The sequence below is a fragment of the Rhinatrema bivittatum genome, chromosome 18 (genome assembly GCF_901001135.1).
Source record: "Rhinatrema bivittatum chromosome 18, aRhiBiv1.1, whole genome shotgun sequence".
NCBI lineage: Eukaryota > Metazoa > Chordata > Amphibia > Gymnophiona > Rhinatrematidae > Rhinatrema > Rhinatrema bivittatum.
In genome coordinates this window covers 46794791-46819753 of record NC_042632.1, presented here as the reverse complement: position 1 = coordinate 46819753, position 24963 = coordinate 46794791, and the positions used below count along the sequence as shown (strand labels likewise).

The 24963-nt window shown below is 41.9% G+C and overlaps 1 protein-coding gene across 5 annotated transcripts in view; it reads left to right on the top strand.

Annotated features, from left to right (window-relative positions):
* The window catches only part of SLC25A48 (solute carrier family 25 member 48), a 48413-nt gene extending 24359 nt beyond the window's left edge, over positions 1 to 24054 (top strand). For 4 of the 5 annotated variants that reach the window (XM_029583931.1, XM_029583928.1, XM_029583927.1 and 1 more), the window contains 4 exons: positions 3943 to 4200; positions 17103 to 17236; positions 20400 to 20530; positions 20820 to 24054. In XM_029583931.1, coding sequence (XP_029439791.1) covers positions 3943 to 4200; positions 17103 to 17236; positions 20400 to 20522 — 515 coding nt within the window. In that variant the 3' untranslated portion in view covers positions 20523 to 20530; positions 20820 to 24054. The remainder of the gene's footprint in view (positions 1 to 3942; positions 4201 to 17102; positions 17237 to 20399; positions 20531 to 20819) is intronic. The other variant, XM_029583929.1, reaches the window with a different exon arrangement.
* The last annotated feature ends 909 nt before the right edge of the window (positions 24055 to 24963 follow it).

The following is a 24963-nucleotide window of genomic DNA, read 5'->3' as shown; positions in this document are numbered from 1 at the left end:
TCTAGAATTGAGAATGCAGTCAGATTTTAAAATTTTTAGACGGATGCTAAAAATCTTGCTGTTTAAAGGAGCTTACAGCACCACTGAATGAGTTTTATTTAGCCTGTTCTTTTACTTTGTTCTTATCTATTTTATTGTGGGGTTTTTTTTATATTTTATTGAATTTAGTTTTTTGCTCTAAAATCTGTCTTATTGTATTTTAACATAGATGTTATAAGAATTTTATTGAAAGATGTATTTATTTTCTAAAAAATGTAAACCGTTTGTGAAAGTTTTTTTTTACTAAACGATGGTCTAGAAAACCTATTGAATGAATAAATAAATAAATAAATGACGATTGAGTTACCAAAGAGGGTAAAATCAAGACTGGCTCAGCCAGCTCCTAATGGCCTTGAGCCATCTGGTAACCCTAAATAGCTAAAGACCCACATAGCTCAGTCACAGCTATAGCAGAGCTCAGCTTCCAGCAGTGAGCAGTAAATTACTGAGCCCTCAGCTGTAAATGGCTGTTGAGCTCCTGCTAACCTTTTAACTTCCTTGCAAGGGTATTTTTTTTAAAGCAGCTAATTTAGCAGTATCTGACTGAACAATAATTTTCGAAAAGTCAGCCAACAGCAATATATATATATATATATTTTTTAAAAAGATCATTCCCCTATTAAAAAAAAAAATAAAAATTGTTTGTTGTGTGCTGAATGGAAGCACAACAGAACATTACAGAAATCCACGCATACCCACTCAGGATATCAGATACAGTTGCTAAAGAAGGAGCCATTAGGAAAAAAACACAAATACCTTTCTATTTTGTAAAGTATTTTTAGGGGAGAGGAGTGTTTTAGCAGACAGAACATTTCACTGTGATATAGGAGCACATCTGGAATGTAAGTTGAGGTTGATACTCTTCCCTGATTCTTTCAGCCCAGATGTAGTAAACTGTTTCCCTAATTTTGGGGCCGATGCAAAAAAAAAAAAAAAAAGCACCAAAAACGGGCGCTGAGTATTCAAACACCCGCTTTCCTAACACGTGCCCAGGCACCTCTCCCGGGGGCGCCATGCAATATTTAAATGAGGAGGTTGCGCTGCTAAGGAGGCGCCAGGATCGATTACGCACCCCTAGCGCCTCCTTGGCAGTGGGCACCCAGGAGAGGTCGACTGTCCGCAGGTTAAGAAAACGGACTCTGAATTTATCAGCGTCTGTTTTCCTATCCGGCGCACAGCCACAGGTTAGGGGAACAGACGCTGGTTAACTGAGCGTCCGTTTCCCTACCAGACTCCTGGCACTCTTTTTTTTTTTTTAATAATTTTTTTTTTAATCTTTTTAACTTTTCATTTTTCCAACTTAATATCGCCATGATATTAAGTCGGAGGATATACGGAAAAGCAGTATGTGCAGATAGGACGCACATTTTTATTTTGCATGTGGAGTGAATAACTAATAGCCTCATCAATAGCCTCATCAATAGCCTAATAGCATTTGCATGTGATAAGCACTGTTGGTTTTGTGGCATGTTTGATGTGCATTGTGGAGGCGCTAATCCCCTTATAGCATAAGGGGCTGTGTACGCTGCCTACACAACGCGCGTCCGACCGCGGGTTAGTGTGCTCGACTGAGCGCACTGTTCTGCATTGGCCCCCTTGGGCCGGATTTTAAGAATTATGCTCGGGCATAGATTCGTGCACGCAAACTGGCGCGCACGAATCTTCGCCCGATTTTATAACATGCGCGTGCAGCCGCGCGCATGTTATAAAATCCGGGTTGCACACTTGTGCACCTCGCACGCGCTGAGCCCTAGGGGAGCCCCGATGGCTTTCCCCGTTCCATCCCGCCCCCCCCCACCTTCCCCTCCCTTCCCCGATCTAACCCGCCCCCCAGCCCTACCTAAATCCCCCCCAACTTTATTTTTTTTATTTACGCCTGCCTCTGGGCAGGCGTAGGTTGCGTGCACCAGCCAAGTGCTGGTGCGCGATCGCCTGGTATGATCGCTGTGCCGGAGGCCTTGGTCCCGCTCCCGCCCCTTTTTTCAAGCCCTGGGACATACGCGCGTCCCGGGGTTTGTGCGCGTCGCTGGGCCTATGCAAAATAGGCTCGGTGCACGCAGGAGTGGGTTTTAAAGGGTTACGCGTGCATATTACACGCTTAACCCTTTTAAAATCCACCCCTTTGTGTCTATGGGAGGAAGGCTTGCTTAGTCCATCTGTGACACTTGGCACCGAGACCCAGTTAAATCAAGTCATTACTCTTTCCCATTCAGCCAAATAAGAAACAAATTGTAAAGTAGCACTGATGGATGGTGTAATACGATTACAGAAAGGGTAGAAAGATATAGCTGCTACCACAGTCTATTTTCAAAAGCCATTTACACACATAAGTGCACTTAACACGGGCAAATCTAATGGATAATTCAATGGCATATATTGTAGTAATTTTCAAATGTCACTTGACGAGGGTAAAGTGCATTTATACACATAAAACCCAGTTTTAATGGCCTGATTTTCAAAAACATTTTGATATTTTATATATATATAAATAGATAGAGAGTGTATGTGTGTATGCGCTTAAATATGAAATAAAGGTAGTGTTCCAAACAAGCAAGTGAGTGAGTGGTGAGCCAACAATCAGAGCTTGTTGGCTCACCACTGCTGCATTGTTGGGTTTTGAGAAGAAATGATGATTGTGAGGAAGTTTTATAAGAAACTCCCTCAAACCACCAGTGGACACAGGTATCTGGCCCAGCCCTCCTTGATTAACATCACAAGGGATTCTGGTCCAGGAGAGTTCCCTTTAGCCTGGGTTGAGTTGGCAGGGCCCAGAGAGAAATTAGAGAGTCCCCAGGAAGCAGAGAGAAAGCTACTGTATGCAAGGACTCCTATATTTAAAGGACTATGCAATGCCTGAAGTAAGGTGAGCAGTATATCATTTTTTTGTGACTCCTGAAGTGAAGCTATGCAGCCATATTTGTTTTTGAGTTTGTTTCATTGTAAACAAAGTGCACTTAAGGAACAGCCAAAGTCTGCCTCCTGTTTCGTCTGGCTGTTATCAAGCTGCCTACCACTCGAGCTATCACAGTGATATTTAATAATTGGAAAATATAAAGAGGAAGCAAAACCAATCACATATAATCAAAACGAATCAAGAAGTAGAAGGATATTATTTTAAAAAAATACATATGTTAAGACTTAAACAATTGATAATTCACTCTTCTACACTAAATAGTTTATTATATTTTCTAGAAAATTGTAAGTTTTTTGATTATTCAATAGAAGTGGATTTGAGTAAATGATAATAAAAATGCAATTGTGCTGGCTTCTACAAAGCGCATATTTACACAAAACAATATCATACCCACCGAAGACTAACATGCATGTCTGAATACTATACAGTATCTTCCACTCCTTGATTTTCTTTTGTATGTAATATTAAGATATCATCTGCAGTGCATGTAGACTGCAAAGCTGATGCAGTGTTTTGTGGAGAATCCTCCAGAGAAGTCCGGGTGGGGTAAATTAAATATTCCTGTAGGATAATAACAACTTCTAGTGCCATCCATAGGTATTTCATTTTTTATCCCAATTTGTGACCACCATTTAGTGTTTGTGTGGCTTAATGCATTAGTCAAAGAATGACACTAGTAAGGTATATGTGAATGTATCAAGGACCAGACACAAATCAAGAGTAGTAAAATAAAATATAGTGTGACTGTAGGTAGAAGTACTTAGGTCAGGTTCATTATTTAATTTTTTAAAATAGACCGTACAAATAAGATTATAAAAAAAAACAAAACATAGTAAACAATGTGAACAATTAACTCAGTTTTATAACAAACTAAAAACGTATATTGAAAAAGCATGTATTAAAACTCATCAGCAGAATTATAAAACATTGACTGATGCAATGCATAATAACTTCTTTTCCTTTCTTTCTTTTTTTTTTTTCTTTTACAGAAAACATGAGCCTTGGCCACAGACCTATCGGGTTTCCTCAGCAGCCTGCATATAGAGGCCCAGTTCATTGCCTTGCTACCATCCTGCAGCAGGAGGGAGTAGTAGGCATATACCGAGGAACGACTGCAATGCTTCTGAGGGATGTTCCTGGATACTGTCTATACTTCATCCCATATTCATTTCTCTGTCAATGGAGCACCCCAGATGGACACACCACACCAAATGCCTATTCTGTGTGGATGGCAGGAGGGATTGCAGGTACAGTCTGAAAAAAAAAAAAGTATTTACTCAAGTGCTTTCTTTGTTTAGTACCTTTCTAAAGGACCAGCAGGCCTTTCCTTCAGATGTGCCTGTAAAAGCAAACTTTTGCATCTAGATAATTTTGTAACATGAGAATTCCCGCAGTAAGGGGAATTCACTAGGGATATGCTTTTGTTGGAAACAAACTAGGAAATTTCATCAGCATTTCCTATTTCCTTACATTTTTCAGTTTTGATTCATTTTGAAACGAGACCCCTATTTATTTATTTAAAATTAGTTATTAATCACTTTCCAGATCAAATCTTCCAAAGCGATTTACAATAAAATAAAACAATCATATAAACAATCACATGCAATACATCAGTCATAAAATATTAAAATAATACAATCACCAACCACTGAATTGAATGCCACCATCATGAGCCAAGCTCTTAATTTCTTTTTGTACTTCGGAATTTCCATTTCTTCCTTTGAAGAAATCCAATGCCAAACAAAACTGGACACCCAGGCTTAGTGGTAGCCCTCCTGGATCCCACCCCCTCCCCCCATCTTACCCCATCCATGAGTCAAAATGGGGAAGAAGAGATCTCCAGTCACCTTTGTCCCACTGGTGCTTCTAAGTTCAACCAGTGCCCTTTCCAAAAATAGCACCGGTGGGCCAGGAATGACTGGGAATTGACCCAATTACTTACTGAATTTGTAAGGACTTAAACATTTCTCAGCTAATAAGTTGTTCCAGCCAAAATCGAACAAGTTGTTACAATCAACAATACAATGCTGAAAAGAAATATATTAAGGAGAATAATATTTAAACAAGGGAAGAATTTTTAAAGGGGTAAATTTATCTGGCTAAAAACAGAATTCAACCAGGCATATCTTTTGAAAATTGATCCTTTAGCGCAGAGGCAACCAACTCTGGTCCTCAAGAGCCATAAGCAAGTCCAATTTACAGGATATGCACAATGAATATGCATGAGATAGATCTGCATACAATGGATGCAGTACATGCAAATCTAAGTCATACATATTCATTGTAGATATCCGGAAAACCAGGCCTCTTTGTGGCTCTTAAAAACTGCAGTTGCTCATCCCTACTCAAAAGGTAAAATTTAAATCGGGAGATAGGTGTGCATCAAGCACATGTACGTGTCGTCCTGATTTTATAAACCAACCGCATACGCACACTAGACTACCCATGCTGTAGTTACACAATGTTAGGTTCCATATTAGGAGCTACCACCGAGGAAAAAGATCTAGGCGTCATAGTGGAAAATACATTGAAATTGTTGATAGTCAACAAATCAAACAGAATGTTAGGAATTATTAGGAAGGGAATGGTGAATAAAACGGAAAATGTCATAATGCCTCTGTATTTATTTATTTATTTATTTATTTAAAATCTTTTATATACTGCATGGTGAAACCTCACTGTGAGTACTGTGTGCAATTCTGGTCGCCATAATCTAAAAAGAGATATAGTTGCACTAGAGATGATACAGAGAAAGGCGACTAGAATGATAAAGGGGATGGAATGGATTCCCTATGAGGAAAGGCTAAAGAGTTTAGGACTGTTCAGTTTGGAGATCAGCGTGGATATGATAGAGGTCTATAATATTATGAGAGGGCTAGCATCAATTATTTTTTGGATAATAGGACTAGGATGCACTCTAAGAAGTTAGCAAATAGCACATTTAAAATAAATTGGAGAGAATTATTTTTCACTCAACACATAATTAAGCTCTGGAATTCATTGCCAGAGGATGTGGTTAAGGCAGTTAGTTTAGCTGGGTTTAAAAAAAGGTTTGGATTAAGTTCTTGGAGGAGCAGTCCATTAACTGTTATTAGTCAAGCTGACTTAGGAAATAGCTACTTCTTATTACCGGCATTAGTAGCATGTGATTTATTTAATGCATGGGTACTTGCCAGGCACTTGTAGCCTGAATTGTCCACTGTTGGAAACAGGATGCTTCGGATTGATGGACCCTCGGTCTGACCCAGTATGGCAACTTATATTCTTTCTGATGCATATCTCACATTGGGGGGGGGAAAAGGGATGGAATGTGGGAGGGGCATGGGGAGGGCATGGGCGTTCTGGGCCTGGGTCATCAGATATGCGTGCGTGTACCTACGGCCAAATATACTTCAGTGCAAAGTTACGTCTGCTATGGATGAGGTGTAAGCTTGAATAAAAGTTTCCTGCCATCTGCTTGAGCAGTCTGGGTTAACTGGGAGAGTGTAGGCTAAAGAACCAGAGGAGGGGTTGGAGGACCTAGCTGTAGACTGGACTGGTGGATGAACTGGTGAAATTGGTCATGGGCTGGATGCGTGCCTGTTATAAAATTCCCTCACGGCTCAAAGTAGACTTTACAATGCTGTGTAGATACAAACTTAAAATTAGGAGCATTCATACTCATACCTGGCCACGTGTATATGGGCACCTGCATACCTGTTTTAAAGTTACCGTCTAAAAGGTGAATTTGAAAAGCCCGACATGCCGAAATTAGGGGATGCGCGAATATGTTGTGTCGGCATGCGCCGAGCGGATTTTAAAAGCCGGCCTGATACGTTGAGTGCACAAATGAAAAGTTTTTATAAAGGGGTGGGGCGAGGGCATGGTCTGGGCGGGGCATGGGTGTTGCAGGATTTAACCATGAAAATTGTGCATAAATACTTACGCGCACTGGCACACGTCGGGGTCCCTTGCTGCATAACTTTACTTCTGCTATGGAGGATGTGTAAGTAATAAAATATTGACAGATCAGCGGGGTTTTAAAGGTCAGGGCTAACGGGGGGAAGGGAGTTTATTAAACTAGGGGGGGGGAGGGCTGGAAGTCCTGTCCCCAAACTGGGAGAACTGGGAATGAACTGGGAAAAAGGCAGTGGTGTCGGCACGCGTGGCATTTAAAATGCTACCACTTATGCAGTAGACGAGGCATTTGCATGCACAGGTGCATGTCCACTTAAAATTGCGCGTACACGTGGGCGTGTTCAGGCTATTTTATAACATGCGTGCATATTTGTGTGTATGTTATAAAATGGCTGCGTCTCTGGGCATGTGCCGACAAACATGTTCACATGTGCGCCTGCGCGCCGGTTTCAAAGTTACCCTCCCTGTCTGAATTTTGGAACTGCCCAGCTCAAAATATGTGTGCAAGTGGCCAAAATAATTGTGCGAGTTCACCAGTTTCATGAATATTTGTTCTCCTTTGGAACTAAAACATCCGTTTCTTTTTGTTTTCGTTTAAACTGCTAGGGAAACTCTGACTGTTTCTTCTGCAATTCTGTCTTCTTTCCTTCTTTAACAATAAAGGAGAACCCCCAACCCTTCCAGTGACTTTATTAATCATGAAATTACTTTACGTTAATCTGGTAGGGAATGGGCAACAGTAGTGCAAGCTCCCCCCCTGGATTACGCACTTTACTGTGCCTCGTCCTTGTTCTGGTAGGTCCTCAGCCTCCCAGCTGTGGCTGCCTCTTAGGGTGAAACCAGTGAAAAATGCGATGGCTGCTTTTAGGCATGTCGGCGACAGCAGACAGGGAAGAGAGCTGGAAATACTGAAGACATTGCATGTCAATTAATAAATAGCTTTTCAGAAGCAGTGGGGGGGGGGGCGAGTTTTGATTGAGCTGGATTTAAACTGGCAACCTAGAGTTAAAAGTGGAGAGGAACGTGTTGGCACATCCTTCACCACCAAGGAGGAGTCCGATGCCGTATGGAAAACATTTGGTTCAGATTTATTCCAGACCCCCTTCTAACTAAACCCAAATTGGGGGTTAGCAGTAATGTTTGACAACATCAATAAAATTACCTAGGATAAAACGTCAGGCAGTGGACGTTCTACCCCCTCCCCCCAAACACCATTGAGTTTTCGGATATGAGCAAGAATTTATGAGCCCTGCTGTTTAATTTTGGTAAATGTTTCTAGAGTGGAAGTTCACTCTTTAACCTTCCTTCTCAGTAAACAGGGTCACAGACAGAGAAACTGCATATAACTAACTGATAAGGTTCAGCAAGTTGGATCAGCAGCCATCTGAAGGTTCAAAGGGTATAAAGCAGGTTCAGCCAGATCAACAGTTCCTGCTCTCCTGCCCCTGAATCCACTTGACCATCCACTGCGCCTCACCAGAGTAACTTTCTGAGCAGAAATGGTATTTATGAAGCGCAGTCTGTACTAATCTTTCCACGCTGTGTTACTGCAGCTCCAGGGAAAGATATACAACAGAAGAAAAATGAGGTGGCGGGTAATTTTATAAGCACCCACCACAGCGCCTCTCCCCAGTTTGCGTAAAAGTAATTCACATCAACACATTTGAGTTCCGGCTATTTATGCACATAAAACATGTTTTTATGCATTTAAATGCATTTAAAAATTGAGCCCAACATATATAGTATGGTATGTGAGGACTGATTTGTTGTTTTTCTATGCCTTTCCTGCATAGATAAACATAAGAAACATACAGACAAATAAAAATGTAATTTCAGGAGAGTCTGTCATTTTGTTCATTGCCCTGAAAAGAGGAGTGCTGCAGGCATTGTGTTGGGACAGCTGGATCCTGGAGGCAATACCATCAAGGCCTCGGAGGTTCAAATCTAGCACGTTCAGGTGCTTGAGTGAAGAGTGTCATTTTGTCCCTGTCCTGATTGGAGACCCTGAGAGGAGGAGTGCTACGGGCACTATGTTGGACAGCCTGATCCTGGAGGCGACGCTATCAAGGCCCCCCAGAGGTTTAAATCATGAATGTTCCGGTGTTTGAGTAAAGAGTCTGTCATATTGAACCTAAGAACATAAGAACATGCCATACTGGGTCAGACCAAGGGTCCATCAAGCCCAGCATCCTGTTTCCAACAGTGGCCAATCAGGCCATAAGAACCTGGCAAGTACCCAAAACTAAGTCTATTCCATGTTACCATTGCTAATGGCAGTGGCTATTCTCTAAGTGAACTTAGAGAATTTCTATGACTAGTTTTATTTCTTCCAAGGTTTCAAAAACTTTGGGCTAGATTTATCAAAATGCGGTAAGTACCGCATGCGATAGCAAAAGGGCGTGGTTTATGCTAATGTAGTATTTATCGCATTTTGCGATAATTACCTATGCAAAGAGATAAGTTAGTGCACATTGTGATACCACTTCATATTCTGTGATACATGCCAAACCCGATGTATTTCCTGCATGCAACCACTGGGGGACCCATTTTTCAATGATGAGAGAGAGAGAGAGAGAGTGAGATGGACTCTCTACCTGGGTAACATCAAGCTAGGTTGAGAGACCCTTGACCAACTCTCATCTTGGAGTGAGTTTCCTCACTCCGAAGGCCAGCCAATCCTCACAAGAGACCACTGTTCTGTTCGTACGTCTCATGTACAATGTGAAAGCGGCCCCTAACCCCCTACACTCTTACCTACTCCCCACCTCGAGTTACTAGGTGGGCCTATCCTAGGGATACAAATACCTATGCATGGGACATGCTATTATGGCCAGTCTGTCTCTCTCTCTCTCTCTCTCTCTCTCTCTCTCTCTCTCTCTCTCTCTCTCTCTCTCACAGCTTTGGAGCCTTCATATCTGACGAAATAAGCCATATGGGACACTTCGCAAATACCCTTTCTGCATAGTTTCGGCCACTAACGCATTTCAAAGAGGTGTAGCTAAAATCCTGCATTATGGCTGTGCGATACTCTTCGCACAGAGGCTAGCCCACTCTCCTCCCATTTTTGGAATTTGCATCGCACCATATGATATGGTGCGATCGCATGCGGTAAACACGTTTTCGCATGCGTTAAAGGCCTATCGCATGCAAAAACGGGGCTTTTCGCATGCGATAAGCCCTTAACGCATGCGAAAACGCCTTACCCGCATTTTGAAAAATGAGGCCCTTTGTTTGTTGTTGGAAGTAAAGGACTTAAAAACTAATGCTTTTGTAGTATCAAAGATCGATTATTGTAATTCCCTGTAGTTTTGAATATTCAGTTAAAGCACCTTCAGTTAGTCCAGAATACAGCTGCTAGGCTAGTTTAGGTCTTCATAAATATGATCATATTTCTCCAGCTTTAAAACAATTACATTGGTTGCCAGTTTCCTATAGAATTTGATTTAAGTTGCTCTGTATTGTTTTTCGAGTACTTTCATCTGGTCTTTGACTTTATTTTTCGAAATTGCTGATTCCTTACTCTCCATCACGAGTCTTGTGTTCATCTCAAGGTAGATTACTTCATGTTCCTTCTCCATCTGTTATATGATTAGAGTCCACCAGAGGATCGTCATTTAGTTTTGAAGCCCCCTTCATTATGGAATGTTTTATCATCTGATATTCCTTCTATTCGGGATTATTTGATGTTTAGAAAAGTTGTGAAGTCTTGCTTTTTATTAAGGCTTCTGAGAACATCTAAGCTTGATATCTGCAGTGTCCCTGATAAGATGACCCATAAAGTTTTGTGAATAATATCTGCTGCTGGATGGAATTTGATTAGTAATTGTTTGTTTTATACTGTTAAATGTTTTTTATTGCTTGTGTTTAAGTTTTTATATGTTTGATTGTATTGCTATTTTTATTTTTGTTAAGTTTTGAAAATTATGATTGTATTTTATATTTTGTATTACCACCTGGATAACATATCCTCAAGTGGGATATTAAGTATTAATAAATGTAATGAAATATTGTTCCTGCCCTGATTGGAGGCCCTGAGAAAAGCAGTGCTGGAAGCACTGGGTTGGACAGCTGGATCCTGGAGGAGATGCCATCAAGGCACCCTGAGGTTCAAATCTAGCACATTGAGGTGCTCGAGTGGGCAGTTTGTCATCTTATTCCTGCCCTGATCAGAAGCCCTGAGAGGAGGAGCATTGCAAGCACTGTGTTGGACAGCTGGATCCTGGAGACAACACCAACAAGCCCCTGGGAAGTTTAAATCTAGCACGTTGAGGTGCTCAAATGGGGAGTCTGTCATCTTGTTCCTGCCCTGATCAGAGGTCCTGAGAGGAAGAGTGTTGCAGGCACTGTGTTGGACAGCTGGATCCTGGAGGTGATGCCATCAAAGCCCCCCAAGGTTCAAATCTAGCACAATCAGGTGCTCAAGTGCTGAGTCTGTCAACTTGTTTCTGCCCTGATTGGAGGCCCTGAGAGAAGGAGCATTATGGGCACTGTGTGGAACAGCCTAATCCCAGAAAGAACACCATTGAGGCTCCCGGAGGATCAAGATCTAGCACATGGTGGTGCGCAGCTGCCGCTGGCTCACTTAAGCAGTGCTCCAAAGAGGCACGCTCCTTATAAAATCTTTCTTCCCATTTGTTACACCATGGGATGAGAGGTCCCATAGATAGACAAGTTATCCATCCTCACCCATTATTGTAGGAGAATCTGAGTGTGAAGTTTGAGGATACCTCCCTTAAGTCTGGAGTGTCATGCCCCCCCCCCCCCCCCCATCAATGCCATCTGTAAACCAGGGGTCTGAGGATTTAACTTTATTTAGTAGGGAACTCTGTTATTTTGGGGCTCCTTCTGGACTTGACTTCTACTGGGCCTGGCCTACAGAACATTTGAGTACATCTACTCCAGATGTAGCTTTGACAAATGATTGTACTAGGAATGGTTTGGGCTTACCCTCAGTTAATATACAGAGTTTGATAGTATCTGTTCCTGATCCTGTGGCTCCTCCTTCCTCCATCCATCTTAGAGTTGAGGATTTTTCTGCTCTAGACCTGAAGATATCACCTTAATGGATATCTGGAGGATTGTGAACAGGATTGATAATTCTCCAACAAATACTGTGAATGATTTGTGTTTATTTTCCTTGGGAACATCTGCTAAATTGATGAATTTAGACTCCAGAATGTGTTCACTTGAATCTCAATTCATTCCCAACTAAGGGGTCTATATTAAATTTACAGATCTTGAAAACTTTGCTGTAATTTTTTCTTGATAGAATCTTTTTTTCCTTGGTTTTTGTATTATGTATTTGATTTAAAACTTAATAAATTATAAATTTAATAAAAAATGTAATTTCAGTCTTTCTTTTTTTTCATTTAGGGGAGGGAGTGGTAATTCATTTTTTGATTCATTTTAATGTTTGTTGTTGTTCGGTTCATTTGCTGAACCGAAATAAACATTTGAAACCCAAAACAAAAATCACCCGAAATAGTGCCTCCCTGGAACACTGGCTGCCACTTCCTGGAGTGATGCCAGACCCCCTTTAACACCTTCACCCTCACCAATAAGCCAAGGCCAAGGTCTATCCACCTGGGTTGATTTATGCCCCTTCTGAGGCCTTCCCAGGACCCTCCAACCCCCTTCTCACCCACCACAAATTAGCCACTGCCAGAGACCTCTCTAGCCCCCACTTATCCCTTCCATGGGGTCTTCCACCAAGAAAGAGGCATAAGAGGTCCCCCAACTCCTCCTGGCCCCGCCAGTATCTCCTTAAAAATTGCTATTTTGTTGTATGGATGGCCCTGTGACAAACTGAAAAGCATTATTTTACAAATGAATACACATCCCTAAATAAGCAATCAAGTTTCCAGAACCAATTCAACATCCAGCAGCTCCCTCACCTCTACCTCCCTAACTATGAATCTCACCATTAAGTTTTGCATCAATTCAAATAGCTACAGCATCTGGCTGCGTAAATTTTGCAATATGCTGGACGGTACCAGTTCACCACCAACCTGATGACATAGACCCTGTTTGATTCTTGGGAGTTGTAGCCTGCTGGTTCCAACCTGGCTATCCTGTGGTGGATGGCACATGGCCGCTATGGAGGGGGATAGGCGTCCAAGAGTTTTATGGTCTAAGAAAAATATATATACAAATATTTTCCAGAGTCATATATACAATATATATCCCTAAAACTATAGATATATATATAAAATCTACAAGAATAGCAAGTTGCATTATTTGAAAGTCTATAGGGCCAGCCCGGTGACAGTGGAGGTGCTGGTCAATACCATGTGGAGGGACCTGGCTTTGATTCTCGGCTATGGTATTTTGCTCCCTGAATTAGCTTGGGTCGGGGATGTTGCAGAGGCCTCATTCGTAGGCTGGGGAGTAGTAGGGAGAGACAGTTACAGTCATCGTACAATAACAAGGCCCAGTGGCTGGAATGAAATCCCCAGATTTCAGGGATACGGAGTGACGGTATAGAGTAAGTTGGGAGGGTGTACAAAATCATCTCCGGGTGGTTGTGAGTGAAATCTCATGCTGCCAGATCCCAAATCTGGTTCCAGTCAGGCTGGAACTACAAAGGAGCAGGAGAGAAACAGCTGGATCAGAAGGAAAAAAAAATCTGTAACAAAGTCTTTGAGTGCACAGCAGAGTTACTGCAGAGATAACCCATGGGCTTGAAGTATAACAAAACGTTTATTATTATTATTATTATTATTATTTAACAGTTTTTATATACCGGCATTAGTAAGAAACATCATGCCGGTTCACATTTTAACAAAAGGCGTGGAAAATACATTATATCAAGGGATTAAGGGAAAACAGGATAACAATAACCAAAGAAAGGCAATGAAAGGATAGGTCTCAAACTGAAATAATAAAAATTCAACCGTTGATTAGATGACAAGTTCCACAAGTCAACATTCTGGAGATTACATTGTCTTGAAGGGGGAGAAAGAAGTGTGGTAAAGGCAAGGATTCAGGAAGAGAGCAGAGAGCAAAGGAACATACGAAGTAGGAGTGAATGAGAAGGAGTGAAGAAGTTTATTGGAGAAGTAGGCTAAAAATAGTGCATGGCATTAATTCATTCCTGTTCTGGAATGTGTTTGTGAATTTTTGTATACAATGGTTCATTTTTACAGTGGTGACCGAGCATGTTTTCAGCATTAAAAATAAAGTTATTAAAGAATGTATGTTTGGCTAATATTGTTTACATATTGTAGTTTTGTGGTGCCATCATGTGCTTGCATTTAGCAATTACTGTAAAAGAGTACAGGTTCTTTCTGAGAAAAGAAAAACATGATGTGCCATTTATAAATGTCATTCATTTACTGCCTGGTTAAACTGAATGGACCTGAACTTTTGTCCCATTGGGAAATGGTGAGGTTCACAATTTCTACCTCTTAGGTAAACATCATTTTGTAACCGTTTGCTGGTTCTTTTTCTTGAAGGTTTCAGCAAAGTCTGCCTGAAAACAACTTCTAATCTTTAAAAAAAAAAAAAAAAAAGCAGAGTGATTTCCTGTTCCAACTTTGTTGCTAAATGCGGCAGAGTGCACTGTAGAAACCTTCAGAACACCTTAAATGACCAGTCCCAGCTACCTGGGCCCGGTCCACCTTAACTCAGGGCATTGTGGGTGCAGGGTGTCTCCTCTGAGCAGGAATAAAGGATAGGCTCAGAGGAGAGCAAGGGACGCCCTGGGAAGACGAGGAGAATGCTGCTCCATTTAAGTACTGCTTGCTTGATTTCTTTTGGGATAAGAAGTAATGCTGAGGTAAGCTGCTTCTACGTACCATTTGTATATAATAAAGGTGCGCAAGAGAAAACTGGAGTCCAGACCATAATCTGTCCTCCAGCCAGCCATAGACCGCTCGGGCTGAGTGGCAGCAAGTAGAAGGAGAGTAAACCAAATAATCAAGCAACTGTGAAGTTGCACTTTTTTTTTTTGCTTGCGATTTTATGAATTTAGGGCTTGAGCACTTACCCCAAAGTGCACAGACGTCCAAGGTAAGTGAGCAACTTGATCAATTGGTCAAGCATTTGTTGCTGTCAGTTTCGGAATTAGACTTCTTCATGAATGATCAAATGATTATTTCTTCAAAAACCCATATGCATCAAAGACAATTCTTCCAGCACCCATAACGTTCAGAAGGTTTACTTCATGACACTCACTGGCTGGCTAGTTCATTTTTAATTCCCACCTCTTCCTAAGAATTTACGAGGGTAATAGTAACAGTAAGGTCGCTGCTTATTTAGTTGTCGTGTCTGAAGAGAAACGTTGCAAGGTTTGGATTTGCCAGTAAGTGTACTAGGCCTGTGCCTAAGGCAGCAGAGATCTGGGTGTGGAAGGTTTTCTGCCTTCCAGCTGTGCCTAGGTCTCATCCAGCAGAGAACAGACCAGTTGTCTGCTCCAGCCCCTCCCCTCCAGGCAGCCTGCAGAGAACAGGAGGGGAGGGGTGGGAGAAGCTGGAACAGACAGAGCAGAGCAAAGAAAAGAAGTGCCACTCGATTCCTAATGCAGCCCTTCCCTCTCTTCCAGTGCAATGTGTTTGCCTGTGTGGTGGTGCACATTGTAAGGGCAGAAGGTTTTCAGGACATCCACAATGAATAATGCAGGAGGTAAAGTTGCATATACTGAGCTTCCAGTGTATGCAAATTTATTTCATACATAGTCATTATGGATATTGGCTGTGGGTAGATCATGCAGGCATGGATGACTGTGCCAGATGCAAGGCTATCAATGAAGGTAAAATGATAGCTGGCACAGCTGAGAGAATTTTGATTTGGATACTGCCAGGATTTGAGTTACAGTAGTGAGCTTGGCATCCAGCACATATTACAGACTGCAAACTTGACAGCTGAAAGGAAAAGCTGTCTGTTTGATGATCAACTCGGAGTTCAATTGGCCAGAGTCTTTTAGCACAGCAAGTCAGAGGTCTTTTCCTATACATTTATTCAGGATGGCAATCATTTTGTCAGGTTCTGGTCCAAGAGGGACGAGTAGCTGAATGTTTTTATTATATGAGTTGCAAGTGATCTGATAAGTCTCTCCGAGGATTTTGTCTAGGGAGGCCATAGGATAGATCCCTGTGATTACTCCACCGGCAGGAGAGGGCAGGCGGGATGAGGCTGACCAAGCCAGCTTGGGGGCAATTATGAAGGAAGGAGTTGAATGTGCTAATAGCATGTAGACCTTGGGGTATATTCGGGATAGGTGGGATAAGTAGACACCCTATGCTTCCTTTGGTTCTTTCCCTATTGGGGGGGGGGGGGGGGGTAGTTTACAGGTTTTTGAAGTCCTTAGGCTGTTTGGAGATCTTCTGACATCGTCCAGTAAGACTAACACACTGCCACACACTCTAGTGCTGTTCATATTGGAATAACTGACGCAGGTGAATAAATTCAGCAGAGTGCATATTGAAGAATTGTGCAATTCATACAGCAAAAAGTCTGTACACAGTCCAGAAAGTTAAAGTCACTGCACAATCTTCACATACTAGGGGTTTCTTTCCGCCATGACCCACTAGTTCTAAGGTACTCGTTGGAGAAGGGACACTCCCTGACTTTCCCCTTTCTGGTGTGCAGATCTCTGTAGCCTAGTAACTGAACCGTCTTGAACCGATGAGCTTAAACAGATTCCTTCCAAGCTGCAACTCTGAAAATAGATCTCACAATCGGGCAGTTCTTATTCTGAATCCAAGCAGAAATCCACTCTGTAAACCTTAAGGCAAATCTGCAGTGAAATGCACAGGGGTAGGGAACTAACCTCTCTTTCGCTACTCTTCACCGTTTGTTTTGGTTCTCTTAGGAGGATCCCCTTCCGTATCTTGGGTGGAGGAGCGGGAGGGGAGATTGGAGCATATGGCCCCCTATTTGGGATGGTGGTTGGGGGAGAGAGGGAATTCATCGGGGCATTATTGGCCTCATCATTCTGTGTGCAGGGAGCACAGGTGAGATGAAATCACCCCTGCTGCCAAATGGCCTACAGTGAATGGGTTGAGTAGCATGGGGAATTTATACATGGATTAAAGCAAGTGCGGTATAATTTTTTGGGTTACCATGTGTGCTATTATCGTGGCAATGCTAGTGTGGTAAAATTTAAAGTACATATGGTAAATCTTTCATCTAAGTCATTAAGTACTCTTTTATTGTGCGCATTACATTATTAATAACTCGCATAATTAACTTTTTTTTTTAACACAAGTTTTATTGCACAGGCCCCTAAATGTTTTAACTATTTTGCTTCTAGGAGCAATTTCCTGGGGAACTGCCACTCCGATGGATGTGGTGAAAAGTCGACTTCAAGCAGATGGAGTTTATTTGAACAAGTATAAAGGTGTGGCTGACTGTATATCTCAAAGCTACCAGAAAGAAGGTTTGAAAGTAAGCAAAATCGCTTAAGACCTTTTTGGGTTTTTTTTCTGTTTTCAGCATAATCATCATATGGTCAAAATATTTCTGATCACATGTAACAAAAATTATACTCATATAACCTAAACACACATATTAGAAATAAAATATTCCATCTTCAGCATGCAATAAATAATATACCTTGCACCTCCTTCACAAGATATAGAGAGGACATCAAAACTATGAAGTGATCCTTTCCTGAAACAAGAGCCACTCTTTTGCTGATTCTGTATCCATCCCCCTAAGGCCACCCCTTTGTCGCTATCCAAACTCATTCGCTTAAACTTTTTCAGCTTATATTCTGACTCATGGAGAAAGCAGCAAGAAGTGATTTTCAACGTTCACAATGCAGGAAACATTACATTTTATATAGTACGATCAGTAAACATTGAATATACTTTGCACATATTTTCATTAAGCTTTCTCCTGCTGAGGATCAAGATGAAGAAGTATAATATGAAAAAACAAAAGGTACCAGACTAAGGGGGTCATTTTCGTAGCGTATTGCACGCGTGCGATAGCTGGCTCGGGGCGGAGTCTGCCCCGGAAGAGGAGGAGTCGGGGTGTCATTGGGGCGGACGCGGGGGAAAAGATCGCTGGCTGCAAAAAGGTAAGAACCCTTTTCGCTGCCAGTAGCGCGCCCAATAGCGCCACCTTTTACGATGGCGCTATTGGGTGCAAAAGACGGCAGTGATAGCACCACAGGCCCACCCCACCGCCCCCCGTTATCATCGGATTCTCTAAGGTCTGCGACCTTAGAGAATCCAGGCCTAAGGGATCTATTTACTAAAGGTTTTCTCCCCTTCTGTGTCTATGGGAAAAATGCTTAGTAAATGACCTCCTCAAATATATATCAGCAAGACGAACTCGAAATTTAAAATAAATCCATGACATGGCCAAGTAGTGCACTATTCAAGGTTGCACTTGCACCACGTGGATATCGGCTTTGATCTAGTTTGACACAAAACATGGATTTTCCTTGAGATCCGCAGGAGAAGATCTGTCAAAAATGTTTCTCTGCAGACCTCACGGAAATCTAAAGTAGATTCAGAGAAATCCAAAGCTGTTTGCTCAATTTGAGGAAACCCACTATAGATTTCCCAAGGAGAATATGGAATTTGCTGCAAAAATGATTTTTTTTTTGCTTATAAGGTAGGGAAGAGCTGTGCCATCATTTTAACTTGGGGGGTCATTTATTTTTAACAACACCTTTTTGAATTGTGTTAGGCTGTGTGATCAGATGGAAAGGTTTTAGATGAATTGAGAGAGAGAGAGAGAGAGAGACTGGCCATAATGTCATCTCCCTAGATAGGTATTTGTATCCCTATGGTAGGCCCACCTAGTAACTCGAGGTGAGGTTTAGGTATCAGTGTAGGGGGTTAGGGGCCCCTTTGACATTCAATGTTAGATGTACAAACAGAACAGTGGTCTCTTGTGAACATTTGATGACCCTCGGAGTGAGGAAACTCACTCCAAGATGAGATTTGGGCAATGCTCTCTCAACCTAGCTTGATGGACTCTCTACCTGGGTCTCTCTCTCTCTCTCTCTCTCTCTATCTCTCGGAGGCTCTCCAGGAGCTTAAAACTACTCTACATGGTCCCCCCAGTGGTTATATGTGGGAAATACAACAGGTCTGGCTCTTATTGCAAAGTCTGATAATGTTATCGCAATTTGCACTAACTTAGCTCTTCACATAGGTAATTAGCGCAAATTGCGATAAAATGAATATTAGCATAAAACACACTCCTTTTGCTATCGCATGCGATACTTACCGCATTTTGATAAATCCAGGCCTTGATTAGTTAACAACAACAGCATTTATTTCATTTCCCCCATCTGAAATGGCACAAAAAAACCCCAATACGCCAGAAAAAAGGAAATCATGGGAAACTATTAATATTTGATTGCCAATCAACAAATAAAACAGACTAACGTCGACAATTTTTTAAGAGAATTTTTGTAATAATTTTTATATTAATTTTTGTATTAATTTTTATACCGCACCAGCAAGCCTGACAACGTACCTCAATATTTTTGAAGAGGCCGTCTGGACTGTTCAGTCATTTGCGGTCTAAATGAATATTAGTTGTACCAACTTATATCAACAGTGATGCAATATACATTCTATACCATGCACAAGATATTTGAGGAGGCTCAATAAAGGCTCGTGTATTCAATCAACTCTGGCTCAACAATGGCCGGTTTCGCATATAGATGCTTCGTCAGGAGCTGTCAATATTCAAAGCTTTCAATGTTTTCAATACGATATCCGTATAAATGCCTCTGTATCACTGCTTCTACTAATCTCATATTCCTGTATAAAGACAACTATATTAGGTTTTGTGTAACAATCAACATCATTTTACTTATCTTTTTGTTGGCAATGGTTTTACCCTTCTTCAGGAAGAACGCGTCTCAACTCTCTTAGATCAAGGAACAGAGAGCATCTAACTGTTAGATTCCCCTGTCGATAAACATGTACATTCGGATTCTACTATGAAATTCTTTTCGAATGCGTGTGGGTCATGTTCAGTATGTCACATCATGATAGAGTGATCCCCAATCATTCCTGCCCCATCAGGTTCCATTTCAAAATGGCACCGGTGGGCCCTGAGACCAGTGCAGTTTTTTCATACAGAGAACAGACCTAGACCTCCATACATCAGAAGGGCAATGGGGCCTCAAGAGTCCACTAGCACCATTATGAAATGGAGACCCGGCAGGGAAGGGCAATGGCAGATCACTTCTGCCGCTTAGAGACCCACAGATGGGGGTTAAGTGTTGAGAGGGATGCGGGGGTCTGGGAGGAGCTGTGGTGGGGGCTGCGGCGGCAGCAGTGATCCTTAGAAAATGAAGTGAGATGAGAACAAACAACATTTAGTTTCCTTTTTGCTTCACTTCATTTTGAAAATGAAGTGAAACAACAATACCTCTGGATTAATTGTTATGCAAGTCCTGAAGAATTCAGGCTGTCAAAGAAAAAAAAAAGGTAATACTATGCCTGGTTTCTGGTCTGCTTTCCTTGAAGCTGAGGGCTAGGTCATCTAAAAGTCTTTTTTTTCATAGAACTTAGGTAAGTGTTTTCCTGATTTTTTTTGATTGTTTTTATTTTTCCTTTTCATGAAAATTTACCAGGTGTTTTTCAGGGGTATCACAGTGAATGCAGTGAGGGGATTCCCTACAAGTGCAGCCATGTTTCTGGCTTATGAGCTTTCACTCAAGGCGATAAGGAGGGATCAAGGCAAACCAAACCCCTGAACAGTAAGGTCAGTTATAATAATAAAAAAAAAAGGAACATTTTACTACTTAACGGGGCATCAATTTGGGTTTTAAGTGCCAGAGAATATTGTACTGTTCTTTTCCTGAATGTAGTTTCGCTTCCAGCGCTGCGTGGAAATGTGATAGATTTCTGTAGCAGGTATAGAGAAAAATCCAAAATTCCTCAACCTGAACCAGAGTTATCTGCATGCACCTACTGATCATTACTTCCATAGCACTACGGGACACACATGCGCCATTTTGAATTCATAATTTGCGCTTCCTTACTTTCAATAGGAATAAACAGCATGCAAGATTGGAAAGACCCTGGAGGGTAGCCATGTTAAGCCGTGCCATCCGCAAGGGCTTTCGATAGTGTGACGGTCAGAATGTGTGCAAAAAAAATGTTTTGCAGAGGTGGAGACCTCCAATGGCTCAGAGTTGAATATCCCGGCCTAGGTGGTCCGAAGCCCGGAGGTGTCTCTTTTGTGTCGTGAAGAAAACAAAAAAAGCCAAGGACCGACTAACCTCTACATATTTACTTGAATCAGGAATTTTGCAGAAATGGGCGGCATTATGTCAGCTGAGCCACCGATGCAGTTTCGAAGAATTATAAATCCATGCTCTCCTTCAGGCAAAACTGTAATCCAGATACATGCATTTTGGAGTTTTTTTTTTTTTTTTTTTCTATAAACTCTTATGTTATGTGTCCATGATTTGAAGGTGTGAAAACTTTGGAAATCAACTCAGTTTCTGCTTTCCCTCCCATAAACACAGAATGGGAGAAAAAGCCTTATTTAGTAATTTGGAGTCAGATGTACTTAGAACCTTTTCCGCAGACACAAAGAGGGCGATTTAACCAAGTAAAACGTCTTTCTGAAAATTGCTCTCCCTCGTTCTGGCTAACAGTGCACAAAGGGTTTCATAGTGTTCATACTTTTAGCCAGATCAAGGGCCAGCATCTCCTAAGGGCATAGCTTGGGTGAGATTAGGAAAACACCCGATATAGATTGCAATTTTTAAACCTCTGCACGTAATATTCCAAAGACATTTTACCCATAGGAAAAGTGAGTGCAAAAGTCCTTCTGTACTTTTGCACCTATTGTGATTGAACCAAAGGGAAAGTACATGCAGGGGTTTGAAAGTGAAACCAATCTCTTGTTTTTTATTGCCAGAAAATTATGTTTCCAACCTGTGCAACAAATTATTTTTTTTTAATGCTTTGTGCCAAATGGTGAAAAACAGACTGACATTCTCTTTACCAAACCCAAGGATTGCATGGAACAGTAGCAATAAAATGCATGCAGTATCTGTCCATCAAATAAATTAATAAATAATTGAATACATTACAGAAAAGACAATTTGTAATATATGCAGTGCCTACACGATTACACAGTTAATATTTCTGTAGAGCTGTCTGATCTGGCATTGGTTCAGTTGAGTTTGGACCTCAGCTAACTCATATCCCATATGAAGTCCTTCCAATTTTTACACCCGTGTTCCTGCTGACAGTGATTTATTGTGTCATTACGGAGCTTGGTTGTATTTGGAGGTTACTAGGATGAATGATGGAACCGCATCAGGCCCTGCCTCTTTACTTTTCTAGAAGCCTCCTCGTCCATTCAGACATTCAGTAACATAAATATATCCTCTCAATAATCTGATGGGTACGGCTGGAAAAGGAGGATGAATTCTGGTCTGACTGGCAAACACCGTGCTGCTGGGAAAGGCAGTGCATTGCTACTGAAGTTGGCAAGGCCCATTTCCTTAAACACCAATGACCCAGGAAGAGTGGCTAATGGATGTGATCTTCACCAAACACTGGGGCTGCTGGCTCCTGTGTTGTCTGCCCCCATTGCTTCTCCTCCTCCTGCTCCATTTCCATGGCATTCACTTTTGGTTGAGAACAAAAGCGTACGCGGAGAAGGGAAAAGCAGGCAGGCAGTCTCGGGGAGTTACTGGGCCGCCACTGCTGCCGTTGCAGATATGAGAAGGGGTGAGGGGACTGAGGGAGGGGTAGAGAGCAGAAGGGACAGTCTGAGGAAGCATCATGAAGGGAACATAGAAGGCAAAGGGGATGACAACCAGGAAAATCTGATGATGAAGAGATGATGGTGGAATGAGAGTAGAGGTGGAGGGAGATATTTATTTTATTTATTTAGCCATTTTATATACTGTCATTCCAAATGAAGATCACAATGGTTTACACTGTGACATAAATATTATAGACAGATTATATTAAAGGTGCGATGAGGCCAAAATGTAGTGCACACTATTGTGGAAATCATATAACAAAACCTTTTAGTGTGCACTATTTGCAAATGGGAGGTACTAAACACATTTATGGGGCAATTCTTAAACTGCCTGTGGGGCTTGCAGGAAATCCTGTAGGGGGTTTCCGTTTGAATATCGGGTTGGATGCATAATGGGGCTGCCTTTTCACCGCATACATTTGCAGCTGCTTTGAAGCAAGAGCAAATATATGCAGAGAAAGTAAGCATGCATACTCACCCCCCCCCCCCCAATCCTACCTCCACCTGATTTGTAAAGGGTAAAAGTAAGTGTGCTGTGACCAGTGTGTTAACTTATCTGCAGTTAGTTGGGTGGGGGGGGGAGAGGGGAATTTTGATGGGGTTTTTAACACGCGTAAACAGCGGTTTACTTGTGTAAAGAGCTTTGAAAATGACAATCTTAATGCATGCTGCTCACAAATATTGTGCATGATTGGTTTTGGTGTCAGTGTAAATGCAAGCTATTTGGGATGAATTTTCAGAATTATGCACATAAACATGAGCAAATATGCACGTAGGTAGCTTGTACTCGCATAATCGCTGTTTATAAACGTCAAAATATGCGTGTACTTTAGGTTTTGCGTGCACACATACGCCTGAAAAAAAAAAGGAGTGGTTTAGGGGTGTTCCAGGGCAGGGCCCCAACAGTTACGCGCGCCCAAGTTGCTATTTTATAAGAGACTTATGAGTGTACATTTGGCTACTTACTAATTTTACAACTGCTAATTATGTTGTGTAATTGATATCAGACTTGTTTATTGTGTACTAATAGCCGGGAGGTCAGGGTGGACTGGGGTGAATCAGGTTGAAGAAACAGGAGGGAAAACTGGTAGGGGAACTTGAAATCAGATGATTCCAATTCCATGTGCAAGTTTTCATATATACTGACTTATAGATGTAAATCGGGTTTTACACAAGTCCTACTTTATTTTCATGCATATACTTTTAAAATTGGTAGGAAAAGTAAGCGTGTTCAATGCACTGCAAATATTCACATGTAAGTATACATATGCACGTATGTTGCGGAGAAGAGGTAGACGTATTTTATAATGCATGCAGGGTATAAAATACTATCGTAGATCTCTGCACAGCCATATACGCGTGCATATGTGGCTGAGCAGAGTTGTTTTATTTTTCTTTTTTCTTGTACTGCACACTGTTATACAGCAAGGGTAACTTTCAGACAACAACATGAAATAAAAATGAAATGAAAATAAAAAAAACAAGTGTAACCAGGAAAATGCCTGCTTTCTTTATGGTCTATAAGGCTTCCAATTAATTTCTTATAAAGAAAAGCATTCAAGACACAATAGTTGGACTAATTATAGGCTGCAGCTTTATTAACAATAAATAACAATACATACCCTAGCCAAAGTTAAACCTAACAAATAATACTCATCCCTTAGCCACTCGCCATGTTACTAACTAAGGGGGTTATTTTCTAAAGCTATCGCACGTGTGTGATATTTATTTATTTATGCAACTTTTATATACCGTACCACAGAATACAAAATTCTATCTAGCTAGATAGCTAGCGCACACGTGCGACAGCTCGGGGCGGCGTCAGCCCCGGAAGAGGAGGAGTCGGGGCGGCACCGGGGCTGACGCCGCGAAGACTGCACCGATGGCGAAAAGTAAGCACCTTTATCGCTGTCAGTTTCGTGCCAAATAACTACACCTTTTATGGTGTTATTTGGCGCGACGCCGGCAGCGACTGCACCACAGAGATGTGATCGCTGCCGGCTATCACAGGACCGCTCCCCCCCCCCCCCCCCGTTACCACCAAATTCACTATGCCTTGCAGCATTAGTGAATCCAGCCATATGGCGGTTATTTTCTAACCCTATCGCTCACTAAAAGGAACTTTTCACGTGCAATAGCTAGATCTAGGCGGCCTTGGCACCGGAAGAGGAGTCGGGGCAGCTTTGGAGCAGACGCCACCTTTCATGGTGGCACAATTGGGTGCAAAAGCCGGCAGCGATAACACCGCGGTGGTGCGATCGCTGCCGGCTTTCGCAGGTCCACCCCCCACTTCGCCCCCTGTTACCGCGCGATTCACAAAGCCCTGTGATCTTAGAAAATCCAGGCCTAAGTGGCTTAAAACCCAGTCAGCCAATTAACACTCCTCTGTACCCCACAAGGGCCATGAG